The sequence below is a fragment of the Pterocles gutturalis genome, unplaced genomic scaffold (assembly GCF_000699245.1).
Source record: "Pterocles gutturalis isolate BGI_N339 unplaced genomic scaffold, ASM69924v1 scaffold42359, whole genome shotgun sequence".
Classification (NCBI taxonomy): domain Eukaryota; kingdom Metazoa; phylum Chordata; class Aves; order Pterocliformes; family Pteroclidae; genus Pterocles; species Pterocles gutturalis.
Window position 1 is genome coordinate 1,333 of NW_010137200.1, and position 16,323 is coordinate 17,655.

At 41.1% G+C, this 16,323-nt stretch overlaps 1 protein-coding gene across 1 annotated transcript in view; it reads right to left on the reverse strand.

Annotated features, from left to right (window-relative positions):
• Positions 1–14,696, reverse strand: part of LOC104468429 (disks large-associated protein 1-like) — a gene marked incomplete at its 5' end in the record, with an annotated part of 15,961 nt that extends 1,265 nt beyond the window's left edge. The window contains 3 exons of the mRNA XM_010082544.1: positions 2,443–2,595; positions 5,041–5,132; positions 14,278–14,696. Coding sequence (XP_010080846.1) covers positions 2,443–2,595; positions 5,041–5,132; positions 14,278–14,696 — 664 coding nt within the window. The remainder of the gene's footprint in view (positions 1–2,442; positions 2,596–5,040; positions 5,133–14,277) is intronic.
• Positions 14,697–16,323: the final 1,627 nt, after the last annotated feature.

A 16,323-nucleotide genomic window follows, 5' to 3' on the forward strand; every position in this document is an offset into this window, starting at 1 on the left:
AGCCCCGACTCCTGGGGCACCCTCTTCTACAAGCGCAGAAGGCTAGCCGCTCTCACAACACGGAGGTACCGTGACTTTGGCATTCCCAAATGCAGATGGGAACTAGCTGCCTGCAGCTGGTGCATCAGGATAAATATTTTTTAAAAACACCATATATTTCTGTATCTATTTTGTAATGGCTTAATGACTGCTCAAAAATCCCACGCTTTGAGTCTCACTGTGCAAGCTCATTAACTTCCTGCTAAATAGGCATGACAAGCTACAGTCAGCTAGAAATACAAAAAAATGGTAGGAAAAACTTAAAAACCGTTAAGAGAACATGCATTAAACATCACAGTGGCAGCTAGCTCCAGATAGGTGATCAACAAGAAGGACTTTTATGTATATCCTGGTGCATGTACACACACATATTAAAAAAACCAACAAAAAAAAATCCCTCGGAGAGGGAGCTCTCCCGAAAAAGAAAAGTGTATTCAGGTCTGAATTTCAGGCGGCCACAAAGACTTTGTCAAGTTAATTAGATTGTCTTTTAAGTTACATCCCCTTCCAACTGTGAACATGGTCTCTGAGCGAAGGGGTTTTATCGCACTACAAAGATCCCGTTCTGCCCTTTCATTTTCTCTCATGCTGCTCACAACAGCTTCCATGGCTTGAAATATAAAGGTCCTTAGTTACACTTATTCATACTTCGCTTTTTCTCTCCGTCCAAGGATTAATCTATGCTGCTTAAAAAGAGCCCAGTGGCAAAGGGCAAAGGCAACTGCAAATATAAATTCCACAGAAAGTTTTTTCTTTTTTTTTTTCAGTCTTTTTAAGAAAGGAGATGATCTGTTTAATCTAAAATAATAGACAAATGCTGTTGAAACAGGAACACAGTGTAATTCTTTAAAATCTTTACCTTCCTACTGTAGGTCCCTTTCTTCAGCACTACTTAACTTCCTTTAAACCGTTATAGTCTTCTTTTGTTGGAAACTCTTTGAAATGTTTTTCAGAAGCAAAGAAAAGGCACAATTTTTTTTTTAAGGAAAGCTCTCATTTCTTACTGCTGCAATTGCAAACACTCGGCCTACCCGCTTTACTGTAAAAGCTAATGAAAGACCATATACCAGCGTTTCTGTGCATGCATGTTTGACGGTTTTAACTTCCTTTTCTGATAGATACTGAAAAATAAAAAGAAGATAAGAAAATGACTTGCCTTCAGTACCTTGGACTAGAAAAACACATTCCCATGCATCCCCCTACAAAACGCACTAGATGTGCACAAATGGTGTGAACATGGCACTCCTAAGTCAGGAATGAGTATATAGTCATGATCAGAGGAGGAGGGAGAGTGCTACCAGCACTGCCTTTGCAAACTTCCTGCTGCAAGATTAATGGGGTTTGATATTATTACGGTTATTTGTCCAAATGAAAACACCACTTTGGTCATCGGCAGCCAGCTGACCATAAGATGGGGCAGCCCAGATTTGTCTGAGCCACTGTACCTGTAAGTCATGTTCCCCATTCTTCTGGTGACCCTACCTGTTGGCTGTATGCCTTCTATCAGACCAGCCACAGTGGAAATTCAGCCACCAAACTGCATACCTATAGGAGCACGACGTCAGACCGTTGGTTCCTCTGGGAACTGGGTCTGTCTTTTAAGGATTTTCTGAAACATTTGTGTATTTTGGCTCACCTAAGTGCTGTTTGTCTCAATGTGGAGAGTGAGGAGAAAAATAAGGCAATGGTGCCAAATGAGAATGGAAAGTGAAATGTGGCTCACGGTTGGAGATGTTTTTCATGGTGACAGAAGAAGACTACATTTAAAAAAAAGACCAAAGCTCCAGATGATTTTTATGCTACCTTGGGTAAACAACACTACCAGCAAAGTGAACCTGTTCATGAAATCACCCATTAAAAAAACCCCAAATAAACAAAAAAACAAACAAATGGACAAAAAAAAAAAAAAAAAAGATGTAGAAGTTCTTTCACGTAACATTTTGGAAGGCATATTTTTGATATTGCTTTGTTTGTAATCTGGTTACCAAAGTCAGCAATGGTTACAGTGCTTCCTTAGTTTTTGCAGTAACACAACCTAGAACTCTTGCTATATGCAATAATATGAACCGTAAATGTAATTTATTTAATTTTAAGGATCAATATATAAGGCAGTTCCTTCCAACGATTGATCGTCTAATATGATTAAATGTAAAGCTTAACAAAGTACCACATTCCCATTATCTGATTCACAAAGACAGATTTGGTTTAAAAATATGCCTGAAACATATTACAGATAATATCCCAGATGATTATTATGTAAACATTGTTATTACAATGAAATTAATTTGATATGAGCTTCATTTCACATTTTCAACGTCAACGTTGTAACACAGAGGCCTATTTAATCTGTCCAGTATTTGTACAGGGTTTTAAATGAAGCATACAAAATCTACAATGTTCTACCTTCTTGTCATGAGGATCCATCTGTTTCCAATTATTGGCCTTTAACTGATGAAGTTCATCAAATTTCATACTAATATTTTCTATGGACAACTGCAGCATATCCCAAAACCCTGCTAAATCCTGGGAGGTCGGTCGTGGATGTGCATTAGGATTCTGTGCAACAGAAGAAAAAAACACGTTGGCTTTAGTACCTCTTAATGTGAAGCATTTGTGCAAATGGTTACGAATCTTGCTAGCAAAGCAGTTTCAGCAGATCCAAGTGACTGTTGAGACACAGAGACAGAAGCAAAGCAGAGCACTACTTACTGGGGGGTGGGGGGGAGTTTTGCGAGGAGTCTGGCTTGGTGTTGAGCTGCGGTGCCTCCCCAAGCCCCCGCTCACCGGAGGCAGCAGTTACCTGCCGTGGACCAGAGGGCAAGGTCCCCTGTGACAAGATCTGCCTAGGGATGTTCCTGGGCACAACCAGTGGTATCCTAACCACACTGAAATTAATTGCCAGCGTCCTCTGCACTTTCATGAGGAAGGATTCCCTGCCATGTTTACACTTGTAAAAAGATTGATACCTGTGCAAACACACATTTAGTGCATCTGCAAATAGTGACATACCAATGCATGAACACTTTTTCCACACCCTGAGAACCTAAGGTCTACAAAACCACACCATTTCAAGTAAAATTGCCTCTTATTATTATTACCTCAGGCCAATTTTTTAATATATTTTTTTACAAGAATAACCTCTGCAGGGTGAAAAGCTCAGAACAGAACATGCAGAAGCAGAGCGATCCCATATTTACATAAGCACTTTTGGGAAGAGTGAGACTGGGACACATGTGGAGAGCGTTGCTTTGTGTGTGCAAACTCCGTCCAGTTCATCAGCCTGAGAGTACTGCATAGAAGAGCACACCTGGATGGTTAGCATCTCTAGCATGGCATGGGCCAGAGGCTGGTGACCTGAGAGGTCCTGTTCTGTCTTGTGTCCCTTCAGTGCAACCCAGCTCTGAACATTTTCTGCATGCAGTGGACATACATGAAATGGTCCCTGCTGTGTGGCAACGTTCGTATGAGGGAAAGCTTTTTACAGGATATGTATGTATGTGCTGGTACCCAGTAGAAACTCTTCAAATCAAATGAGGTGTTGTATATGCTCACTTCAAGCATGCTTTTTTGCGAATGCTGAGCAATCCCTACCCCAATCTGAGTCAGCAAGGTTTCATCGGTACTATAGCCTGATATAATATTAGCCTGATATAATTGATATATTTTTATAAATAAATAAATATTAGAATCTTGCATGTTGTTTTACATGGCTCAAGTTTTACTCTGTGCTTAAGTTTTCTCCCTCACCAAAGGCATAAAACCAAAAGAGTCAGTTATGAAATTTCTTATGAAATTTCTAATTGTGCTTGTCACGGCAACACTGACAAATTATTTTGATAAGATTATTACGCCACCAAAGGAGCAATTATTGAAAACAATATATATTTAGATTCATAAGGAGACCAGAGATTATAATTGGATTCCTAGTTTTTCAGTGCTTGACAATATCAGGTTGCTCAGTTGTAGGCTTTTATTTACAAAGATGCACAATCAGAATGCTTTTTGCATTTTTATATTAAGAATTAAGAGGCTTATTCAGACAGAGCCAATTTCTGTTGCATTTGTCCACTTCAGCAGATTTTAGTTTGGGGCTTGATTTCCAGAGGTGCATTAACTGAAGTGGAAGATGGCAACCCCACTGTAGTTAGTATCACAGGGTTTGCCTTCCCTTCCTTATTCTATACTGACACAGCATCATGCTCTTTGCTATCAGGGCTTCTAGCAATTTATGGCAAAATTGGGAATGAAATGCATTTTATCTACTATGCAAGGATGGATTGTTCATTAAAAAGTTTGTAAATTTTTATAAGTGCTGGCATTTTTGAAAATACTGCTTTAGATGCATGGTATGAAATGTATTTTTATTTATCAACAGGAATATAATTCTGATTCTACTACTACTAACAGCTATTATTATTAGCAAATAATAGCATATACCAATAGCATATACCAATTACATACAGTAATAATAATGATAACATACTGGCTCTTTTCCTCTTTGCCCTTTTAGCACTCTGCAAAATTATTTTTCTCTCTTTCACTATTGGGGTTGTGGAACATGAAGCACCGAATTCCAGTGTTTGATTTCCTGGTATTTCTGTTTTGTTTAATACAGGTGGCATTGGGATTACATGGGAAAGCCCTATTCATGAGACTTCTGGACCACCCTGAAAGACCTTCAGGTCTTTTACCCAAACATCTCTGAGCACATGCAAACTGAACTCCAAGGTCAAGGGACAGATCCTTGCCCCTCTGAAGTCAGTAGCAGAGCCTGAGTGAAATTTCACCTAAAGCTTTTTGCCTGTTTTTATTTTAAGGCTCTCAAGCTATTGTGAAACTCATGCTGACTCCGACAAGTTTTATAGAGTTACTCCCAAATTCATATCAAGGTCTGTACTGGAACAACTACCATGTTAGTCAGAAAATCTGTCTAGTTTAGGTACGACTATTCACAGGGTTAGTAAAAGGCACACAACAGTGTCCAGCAGAAAGGTTACATACCAGGTTTTCTTCACAAAGTTCTCTGAACTGGTAAAATTTCTGGGCCATGAGAAGCTGGGCACTGCCCACTGCAGTTCGAATTTTCCCTAGAACTGAGAGAAAAAGAAATGTAAGTCACAGTGCTTTCTTTGCTGTGGGCAACTAAAGGCATACACAAAGAAAGGAGAAAGCTGTGCAGGTAGTCAACTCTGGCTTTCAAAAAGCATGTACTCTCTCAGTTGCAATTAGAGAGAAACTGATAAATCTAAGGCCAGATCTGTACAAGGCAAAAATGCTAATCTGTTCCTGCATTTTACTCTCATTCCCACAGTGAGACCAGTTGTAACCAGCAAAGAGCACTTCCATGGCAGTATAAACGGGGCTAATCAAAAAAGCTTTTGCAACCTATATAGGAAGCTCACCAGAACTTAAACCTCTCGTCACCACTGTGACCCAGGCTCAGGCTTTGAATACCAACCCAGCTCCCTGTGTAAGGACATGCGGCTTTCAAACCCTGAGATGCCATCTACACCGTTTGGAAAACACTACATCTACCAGCACTTCTGCCATCTCACTTAGCAGCTTGGCACCTTGTTTTCAATGTCTTTTTCTGAGCCCCAGAAAGGGAACGGTGATTTTAATGCACACCAATGAATCTCATTCGGACGCTGTGAGTATTTTCCATGACCACAATCTGAAGAGGCAGAAGCCTCTTCGAACCCAGATGCCCAGGCATACTTCAGGGAGCGATCACACCCTGGCCTCTCCTCCTTTGCTGGTGACCTGGAGGGAGGTGTCAAAGAGTCCTAGCTCAGCTCCTGCACTGTCTGGAGACTTCTTTGTACTGACAGCTGGGTACTTATGGTCTCTTTATACAGATTGAGTGCTGTGAAGGGCTGCAGTGAACCAGAAGACAGTCCATAGTAAATGCCTCTGAAGAAAACAGGAGCTCATACGGTTTTGGTTGCATTCAGCCTCACTGAAACCGTGCGGTTTTACTGCTGCTAGGGGTAGTTGGAATTACGCTAACGTAACAGAGGCATATGCTGGTGCATTCAGAGACCTGCATTTCCCTGGGGCTTTACTGAGTTCTGGTCGAGGAGCGTGTGTGTATGCACACATGTGTGTGTATGTGAAAAAAAGAAGCAAGAATGCAGAAACAGAGCAGAAAGATAGACAGGGCCTCAGCTATCAGTAGGACACTGAATCCAGAAAAGAGAGCGCAGTTTTGGGGACTGCTGATTGAAAGAAAAATGATGCTGTGAGCAAGAAAGTAGCTACTGGTTTGTTTGAGACTTGCAGTGCTCTAGAAAAAAACCACCAAGAACTACGCTTTAGGCACTGTCTTTAAATAAACAGGCTGGCATCACAGATGATGTATCTGGCTCCACCACTAATTTTCCCCCTCAGCTGAAGAAACTTATTATTCCCCAATTCTTTGGTTAAACATTTATTTTAAAATTAACTTCATTTAATAAAAACAATATATACTACTTAATTAATGAAAAACATGAATGGCAGCCACTGTGTGAAAATTTTCACTGTCATTGCTACTCATAGATATTTGCATTATCCCAGCCCTCATATAAACAAAGCAACTTCTTCATGACAAATTTAGTCTGGATACATGAGGCAGGTGAGGGAGGAACAGGAAAAACAGAGATGAAGTGGCCTGCTCAAGGTGAGTGAGAGCCTAGATGAGATACTAGTCCTAAGCTGCCATCCTCTGTACCATCCCTTGGGCATCGTCACTTTTCGTGTAAAACCTAACAGAGCATTAGCAGGCCTCCACTGGGAAAATACTGCTAAGTATTTTGACTTACCACAACGAAAAAAAAAATGAACAGATAAATAAATAAATACAACTTTGCTATAACCCCTCCTGACAACATTTTTAGGGTCTCACGGTTCTGTGACCAGCTGCAGTGCACGTCAGCAACTTGCAACCAGAATGCCACCATGCAGTGCTTGGTAAGAGAAAGGCCCCTCCGAGGGATTCACTTGCATAGCCACATGCTAAGCAAACACTCATGATAAACTGAGACCAGACACATAGTAGTATGAAATCTGTGTTCTGCTCCTTCAAGGCAAATGGCTTGTCCTTCAGCATCCTTAAAGCTCACTCCATAAGGCTGCTGAAGGAGAAGTGGGATGCGGAGTTAATTTATACTTTAGATATACAAAGGAAAGAGGAAAAAAAAGGAGGGTGAAGATTTTCTGAAACTATAGGAGAGAGCACTGTGAACACACACAGAGCTCAGACTTTCATTTTGTTCCCAGAACTGAACTCAGCACTGCCAGGAAATAGCCGTGAGCTGGAAGATTCACTAAGCAGAATATTTTCAGCATATTGCGCAGGGAGTTTTGCACACAACTCTCATTATTGTTAGCAAGGCTTGCGTGTCTAATTCTATGCGCACAGTGCTGAAAATGGACCCCTTGGTGTGTCTAGTCATTTATGCAACCCAATATGCAAACCACTCAACTGAAAGGACTCTTCAATAGTAGGAGGAGCTACTCCGGGAGCTTTCATGTGGTTCCCATTGTTATGAAAACTCTTCCCACTGAGTATATTTGGGAACAGCTGCCTCATCTGGAGCTCGGCCACTCTGACGCTTCCCAAGACTTCAGAAGAGCAGAAAAAACGGCCTCTCGTTCTCCAGATGAAAAAAGACAAGGCGGGCTCTTCCTGGAAACCTGCACCACCCGAGTTGGAAATCACGTCCCAAGCATGAAGAAATGTAAATACACCTTGTTGGTGATGGATGGGAATGAGCCCCTTTCTTTGCAGGAAGAAGAGCTTAATATTCAGAGATCTCAGCAGAGGGAAAAGGAAGTCCTTGTCCTTGGCTGCCTAGCGACTGGCTATTTGCCTAAAAACCATCGTCCCAGCTGACTGTGGGATGCATGCTGATGCTGTTCTCTATTGTTGCCACTTCTGCTGTAGCCACGGCTGTATCTAGTCAAGTGTCACTGATTCCTTGCCCCTCAAAAGCAAGCGGTCTGTTAATGTGCAACCAGTCAACAACCAACTGTGTCAAGGAAGTTAGGGGAAAAAAAAAAAAAGACAAAGCATGCAAAAGACTGAAAGGAATCTCTCCAGAAGGCACAAAGCCTTATCAATAGTTTTGTTTCCAAATGCGTGTTGCTTTTAGTGTTTCAAGGCAGAGTGCTCGTTTTGCTTACTCAGTCAAAACCTCCAGTGGCAAAGAGAAAGGCCAAGGTGCAGTCAAAAAAACCCAAAAAGTAAAAATAGACCAATACTTTCTGAGGAGAAAATCCTGCAAGATTTGAAGCCAAATACCAAGAAAATAAGTGGAATTCCAAAGATAATGCTAAAAATACACAAGAAAAGAAATAGAGAAATCTTTAACAGCAAAGAAGATGGGGTAGAGGAGAAAAACATATAGACATTCAAATCAATGTGTTCAGCTAATAGGATACAAACAAAATGTATAAAACCAAGCAACAACAAAAAATACTGACCCATCAAGATGCAATCAGAATGGATTTAAACACCTATATAATGTTATTCATGTCTGCTTTCTTTTCCATACAGGGTAATACAGCACACTCAGCACTGTTGGATCTGAATGCCTTCCAGTAATGCATTAAGCAACATTATTAACATCCATCATATGCTTTTCTGTCACCTCTTCCCCAGGGGAAGAAGTGTGTGTACTGCAGTGTTTTGTTTTTATATTTTGAATCTTTCCTCCCCCTCTACTACACCGCACTCTCCCTTCCCCCCACTTTGACCTCTCTTTCTTGTCAATCCAGTTCTCTCCTGTGACAACTTTTAAGAAATAGTTATGTCTATTCTGGAATAACTGCTTCAGTATACCTATTTTGATATAATTCAGCTATCGTGGAGTGCCTCCTTACTATTATTGTTCTTGACTAGGGGTCGCAGAATGTTATTCTAGGATAGACACATGCCAGTGAATTTCTTATGTCTCTAACCCCCCAACCTGTTTTCCTTTTAAAATGTTTTTAAATATAGACTTAGACTATGTGCTGTTCAAGCAATAAGTTCTTGACTCTCTCAGTTCTACGAACTGCATGGGACCTACTTTGGGATTGTAGAGAACTACGTATCTTCCCCCTCCATGTTGTCATGAGAAAAGAAATGAAACAACAAAAAAAGAATTGCAAACACAAGCAAAAAAATTGTGATATTGTCATCTGCTCTACCTTTGAAGGAGTCTGGGTGTGTAACAAGGATAACAAAATATAAGAAAATAACAACAAAAACCACCTGAAGTGATGTGAAAAGTCATCACATAGAAGCCACCGGAGTTTTGGAGTTTCGAGGAGCAGCAGCATTATTTGGCCTTGAAATACCAACTGTTCTCTTTGCATTTCAACTTTGAAGGGGTCCCAGGGTCTAACAAGTGACAAAGGAGGCATTTTAGGACTGTGACTATCAAATGCCCTTAATGTGAAAACACCTGGTTGGTAGGCAACCCAAGCTAGGGAACAGAAAACCAGAGACTTGTGCATTGCCCCAGGAGCAAGTGGCAGGAACAACAGCCGAAATTACAGGGACACAGCCTGGTTTGCATTGCAGATGTTGGCTGGGCACTGTGCATATGAAGCAATCTTGCCATAGAGCTGTCACAATCCATTTCCAAGCCAGGATGGACCAGCATTTTAGCCTATTCTTGTTGACAGACCTACATTTAAAGAACACCAAGCATGACAAAAGCCAGGAAATTCAAAGTTAAAGCTACTGCTCCAGTCTTAAGCTTGGCTATTAAGGAGAAAACAGCCAAATGGAGCAAGCTATGGAAAGGACAGTCCTTGCTTTATTTACTTATAGGAATGATCTAATTGAAATTAATGGGTCTATCTGCATGAGCAAATGCTGTTCACTGGGAGTAAAGCAGTTTCCATGTGTTCTCTGACTTGCTTGACTTTTATTATCACACTTCATGTTTTTTCCCTAATTATACTGTTTTGTTGTTTGTGGATTTATTTGGACATTGGCAGCGCTTCCAGTTTGTATCTGGCTTTCCTTGGAGAAACCGTCACAGATGGAGAAGTCCCTTCTGGGGAGAAAAGAAAACCAGAACAAGAAAAGTACTAGTCAGGCATGTGACCAGAGGCATGTAGCCAGGGGGATTCCAGCAGGACTCGGCCACATGTCAGGCTGGTGACTGTCCCTCTGCAGCCCACAGTGGGACGGGGCTACCTCACACCTCCAATCAGCAGGGATGAGGACAGCTTGGGGAAGCCCTGCAGAGGACTTGGAAAATGGTTTTCCTTGGTTGTGGCTAAGAGTTAACTCAAGGGTTTCCTTTTCTTTTGCCATGCACAACTATTGCAAAAATAATATATTTTCCTTAACTTTCTTCTCTTGTGTCTAGCCTTCACTCTTTTAAGTTTTCCTTTGAAACAATCAAAACAATAGAAGAAAGCAGAAAGTGTGCAAACATTGCATAATTTGCCAGAACCATCTGAATTTGCAGACACTCTGGTCCTAAGCAGCGAGGTTACTGCAGATTTGAGGTCAACCTTTGTTCACAGACTAGCCCAGAGGAGTATAACATACACACAAGACAGTTATAATGACATGTCTTGTCAGAGCCTTGGTTTTCTGTTTGAGTCTGTACTTGATTGGCCTGACTTGTCTTGCCACTAAACCCACATTACACCTGACTTGTGGTGAATGAGGCCCACAGTTTGCTTCCAATTGTTATCTTCACATCGAAGCCACATTACAACCGCGTGTGAAACAGAAACATTTCTAAAGGGGGGCAAAATGAAGCCCTCCAGTTCTTCCAGAAAAGTTAACGCTCCAAGTGAAATAAAAACAGCTAAAAATCCAGGGAAAGCCAGGCCGAGGTGGTAGGTGTATGTTCCTGTGCCCACCACTGCTGTGAAAAGAAGAGGCCAGAGGCTGCTTGCTAACAGCGCTGCATGGGGAGCCAGGCCTGTTGCTGCTAATTCTGTGTTACTCCAGAGGCCTGAGCCACCAAAGTCACCAAAATTAGCGGCAAGGCTCTGACTGTGTGAAATCTTGCAAGGGAGAGGTAGGAGGAGAGAGCAGAGGGCTGAGGAGAAAATAAAAACCAAAAAAGGTAAACAACCGAGTTCACTTGAGGCCTGATCCAAAGAGTCAATCAATTATCACATGGTGTTCAGCCTCATATCTCTAACATATATTTTTATGAGAGCCTTAGAGCTTGTAGTCAACGTTGCTGTAACAGCAAAATAGAGGGAAACCATATCAAGTATCCTAGCTTAAAAGTGTGACTGGTATTCATCTGCCTGTTACACACACCATGGCTTTATCAGAAAATTATTTCAGATACAACCAGAATATACTATACAATAAATAATTAATGGCAGAAGGGGAGCCACATTTCTCTCTACATTGGCATTTCATCATGCAGCCACTGAACCACAGCTTGTTTTTATAAACAGCAGCAGACTCCATTTCCCAGCTAGAAACATTTAATCCCATCTGGTAGATTCATTCCCAGCTAGATAATACCCAACGTATCTATGTAACATACAAGCTACTGTCAAACAGCAGCGAGCCGTCTCCCTGAGACAGCTGTTTCACACAAGGGCGGCATTGTCTGGGGTAAGCGCAGATCATTTTACGCGGAGAGCCGGGGGGATGAGCCCTCTGTCAGCTGCCATGGCATTGAGAAAACCTCGCTCATCACATCGTTCTCGTTATTTTATTATCTGGCCAAACACACGCTGGGGATGTCAGGTTGAAAACAAAAGATGCGTTCCCTGCTCTGGTTATATTTCATTAGGGAAACCAAAGCGAACACACCTCTGCTCCTTTTTTCCCTCTCTTCAAAGTTCATAGACATATGAAAAAGACGCATTTTGGAGCAGGGTTTGTAACAGCCAGGCTTTTGCTTCTGGTGGTGCTGAGCAAGCAACGTGGCCGTGACCATATGCTTTTCCTTGGCACCAGGTAGAGCAGGGTGTGCTGAGCCACAGCAGAAAGCCCCGCGCAGCCTCCACAGGAGGCAGCTGCCACTTGCCGGAGTGGCCCACGGCATCACACTGAAATAAGTACCTCACCAATGACCACAAAACATGGGCAACCCCTTTCCTCCTCCCATTTCCAGTGATAATGAGAAATGCCAGTCAGAAAAATGAAGAGGAGGAATAATCCACTGGATACGTGCCATGTGCGTTTTAAGGAGGTGTTGGGAATAGCCAGCCTAACCACTCCTTTATCTTCCCCATAACTGATTTCTCCCACTGATTGCTCAAAGACGAGCCCTTTAAAACTATCATATATCAAAGTCACCAAGACACTGAGGGAAAAGTCTGTACACAGATATATTTGTTCTCCATGTATCAGCCTTGTAAAATTCACTTCATGTTATTTTCCCAATGTGAATAACTACTTTGGTGTACAAATAAAATATTTGTAGGTTTTTTCCATTATTATCAGTTCATAGAATTACAGAATCACAGAATGGCTTGGGTTGGAAGGAACCTCTAAAGATCATCTAGCCCAACTCCCCTGCCATGGGCAGGGACATCTTCCACCAGATCAAGTTGCTCAAAGCGCTGTCCAACCTGACCTTGAACACTTCAGTGATGGGGCATCCATAAGTTCTCTGCACAATCTCTTCCAGGGTCTCACCACCCTCATTGCAGAAAATTTCTTCCTTACGTCCAATCTAAGTTGTTGTGGTAAAGAGAAGGCAAGTGGGTTTTGTGGCTTGGACTTATAAATGTCGTGTATTTCCTATTTGTTATGTGCTCACACTTGTTTTTCAGTCTAAAATATTTTAGTTCATGGTGTTTATTTCTTGCATACTAACAACAGAAAACCTTTGTATTCTGATACGTGTGTGAAGAGATTTCTGAAGGGATCGATGATGTAAATTAAAAATGAGGTTTGAATACTCTAAAACTTGGGGAATCTGGATCTGCTTTGAAGGCTACTCCTGTATTTTTGACTCGGAAGAAATCGTTAACCTATTATATCACAGAAATTTTGTAGAAATAGAAAATCTTAACATACCTTAATGATAAGGTTATCTTGTACTTTCCATTAGAAGTAAATTTCCAGTTGCTTACAATAGTGTCTAACTTTAACTATCTAGATGAAACTTCTCTATGGTTATTTCTTTTGTAGGGTTGAATGGAATGTTCCAGCAGAAAGAGCTTATCCGTTTATAAGAACTTAAAAAAATATATTTTTTGCTAGTGTTAGTTCCTTTCCTTCCAGAAATTAAAACCTTCACATCTCAACAGAATACTAGCACCTCCCCTCTTGACAGGAAGGGTTAGAAATTTGGAAGAAGCGGTCTTGGAGCTGAAGTAGTAGCCCTTGCTTTGGCAGGTGCTAATTTGGAGGTCGGAAAAGTGTTATTTACTATACCCAGGAAAATACACTTAGGTGTGCCTCAATTATACCATATAGAAGTCTCTATATGCAGCTGCCTTTACCTATGTCAAAAGTTGACGTCTATCAATAGTGCTGCTCCCTGTAATGGAAGTATAAATGGAAAAAACTTCCATTTTTACTGGGAGAAAAAAATCTGGACAGGGAGGCACACGTTCAGCTCTTCTTCCCTAATTAGAGTGAATTGATAAGATGTGAGCTACCCAACCCTTCTTACTAATGAAGGCTTACTAGACATCCCCATTGCCTTACAGGTATGGTAATACTTCTGGCAGCAGTGACACCTGAGGTGTAGTTTGCATGTGTGTGTGTTTTATCAGAGAATATGGAGGGCTTGTTTTTATGATTACCAAAGAGGAATGAGAACTGCAAGGGAGATGAGTGGAGACCAGACAGGGGAAGATAAGAAGAACAACTTAAAAGCACAACTGAAATCTCTTTCAGTTGGGAGAAGTATCTGAAGACTCTGATGCCAATCACCATCTAAAAAGGTAGCTAAAATATGAATTTAATGAAAAGGAACTAGAATCTGGTCAATTATATTCTAAAGTTATGAGAAGTGAGTGATTCAAACAGAAGAGTTAAGAAACATTAATACTACAAGATCCCTAACCCCGATCTCCTAATTATCCATTGAACTATGCAATCCCAAAAATACCTCTGGAGTTTCAGAAGTGCTGAGCATTTGCATTCCCCATCAACTTTAATAAGGATTATTATATGCATGCATACAGTCCTTTTGAAAATCACAACCATAGCTTCTTTGGCTAAGCAAGAAAGGGCATGATACAGAATTCACTGGAATAAATTTGACCTATATTGAATACTTTTTTGTAGTTGAAATATTATTGTACGCAGTTACTTACTGTCCTCTGGTAAGTTGTTTTCCCGTTCTTCTCTTTCCATCTGTTGGCACCAGCCCTCCATACGATCTCTCTCTGCCTGAAGTAGCTTCAGAAACCAGTGGCCATCTCGTGGGCACACTGACCTTTGAACAGCTTCCAGAGGATCTTCGGTGATAGAGTCAATCCAGGGGTCAGGAGGAGGTAAAATGGATGGATCAAAATCTGTTTCAAAGTCATCATCCACTGCACATGCATGGTAATGGTTTCCTGACCCTTGTATGCTAACAGTAGAGGTGCTTGCATCTCGAGAAAATTGTCTTGATATTTGTCCAGAACATGTATTGTCCTCTTGAGGGTTGATTATTTCAAAGTTCTCATGGAAATCCAGGTCTGCTTGCACAGCTGTTGTTACACTATTAGATCGTGTAAACCTGCGAAAGCTTTGGAGAGCACAAACATAAAATGTTTAGAAAGCTTTTTCTAGGTAACTCAATAAGAAAGGACTTATTAAGATTCTGCCACTCCTCCTAAGACTGGCAGTCACGGTTCTCAGTGCTACACTCAGGTGTTTTTGCTTGAAATGATCAGCATAAACTTCTTTTCTCATTGCAAGCCAACAAACAAACATCTTTCTTTTTTTTCCATGCAAGCTCACGGTTTATTGAGGCAAGCACCCTTAATTGTGTGGTTTAACAAAGCTAGAGGCTAGCCCAAGAGACAGCTCATAGTGTCAGTAGCTCAGGATTTTAGGTTATCAATTAATGAAAAATTTAAAGGGCCCAATTTCAAGAAGTGTTTTATCTTTCAACTTTTAAAACTCACACCCCTCTGAAGTTGTACACCCAAACTCATGAGCCACATTTAAAAATCATACATGTGAGATTAACAAGATAGTAATACCAAGGAGTCAGCTATCTGCATAACGTTTTACATTCCATTTATAAAGAACATAAACCCAGATAAGTATTTTGTATTGCTTCTTCATAATTACTCTTCATAATTATGTACCTGCTAGCTTACTACTTCTGCATATACCACTGTCATCTCTCACAATTTTAGCACCCATTCCCACCGTTAAGAGTTTGTTTTTCACATCAAACTCTTAGTTTCTAAATGGTCTGCTCTTTTTCACCAGTGCTAGTGTTCTCAGTCGCTATGTGACCCTCATCGTGACGGCTGCTACCCTCTAGGTAGCTTCCTTTCACCTTCCGTAGTCTCCCTGTGTTGGAGCCTCTGAGGGCAGAGCAAACTCTGAGAGTAAAGGCAAAAGCAGGGGAGAGACAAGGTTTGAGACTTTAGGTTTGGGTGTGTTTTCTTTACATGAACTGCACCCCAAATTGTGCAGTCCAAGGCCTCTGAGGTAAAGAGACTGATGGAGAAGGAACAGAGGAAAGTGCAAGGAGTAAGAGATGCTGTTGTATGACAAGCAGTAGATTGTGGAGGGAATGAGTGGAAAATCTGCAGACAAATAAATACAGAGAGTTGGGGTAACTCCAGGAACTGATGCACCGAGGAACACAAGAAAACAAGCGAAGTAGGCATCTGTCTTGGCCCATGATGAAAGGAGATAAAGAAGGTAGAAACATGAAGTAATTAATGTAGATGTTACTTAAATTAGTAATACTTAGGCTTCAGAATTAACATAGCTTTGAACAGAATAGGGACAGATTCCCACTCCTTCTTCTTACTAATCCAGGATGCCTGTGCACTCATGCAGCTGGTACCTCACTTCCAATTTGTTTACAATCTCACATTTACTCTTGAAACCAGTGTTAGGACTCATTTATCTGTGATATTTTGCCTGTTTTGCCCTTATCAGTTCTGTTTTTAGTTTGAACTCAAACAGCAATGAAAATGCTGAGTAAACAGTGGAGCTGGATGCTGGGCACCATTTCACTGCCGTTCATTGATATTCCACCTTCCACTGAAAAGCAATAGCTGATTATATAAGTCCAACTGACAGCAAAACTTTGTCCCGTGAATTTAGTCCGCAGTTGGGCACTGAACAGATGGAAGGATGCTGAGGGAGAATTTCATGTCCTATATACCTGATGCATCCAGATACCT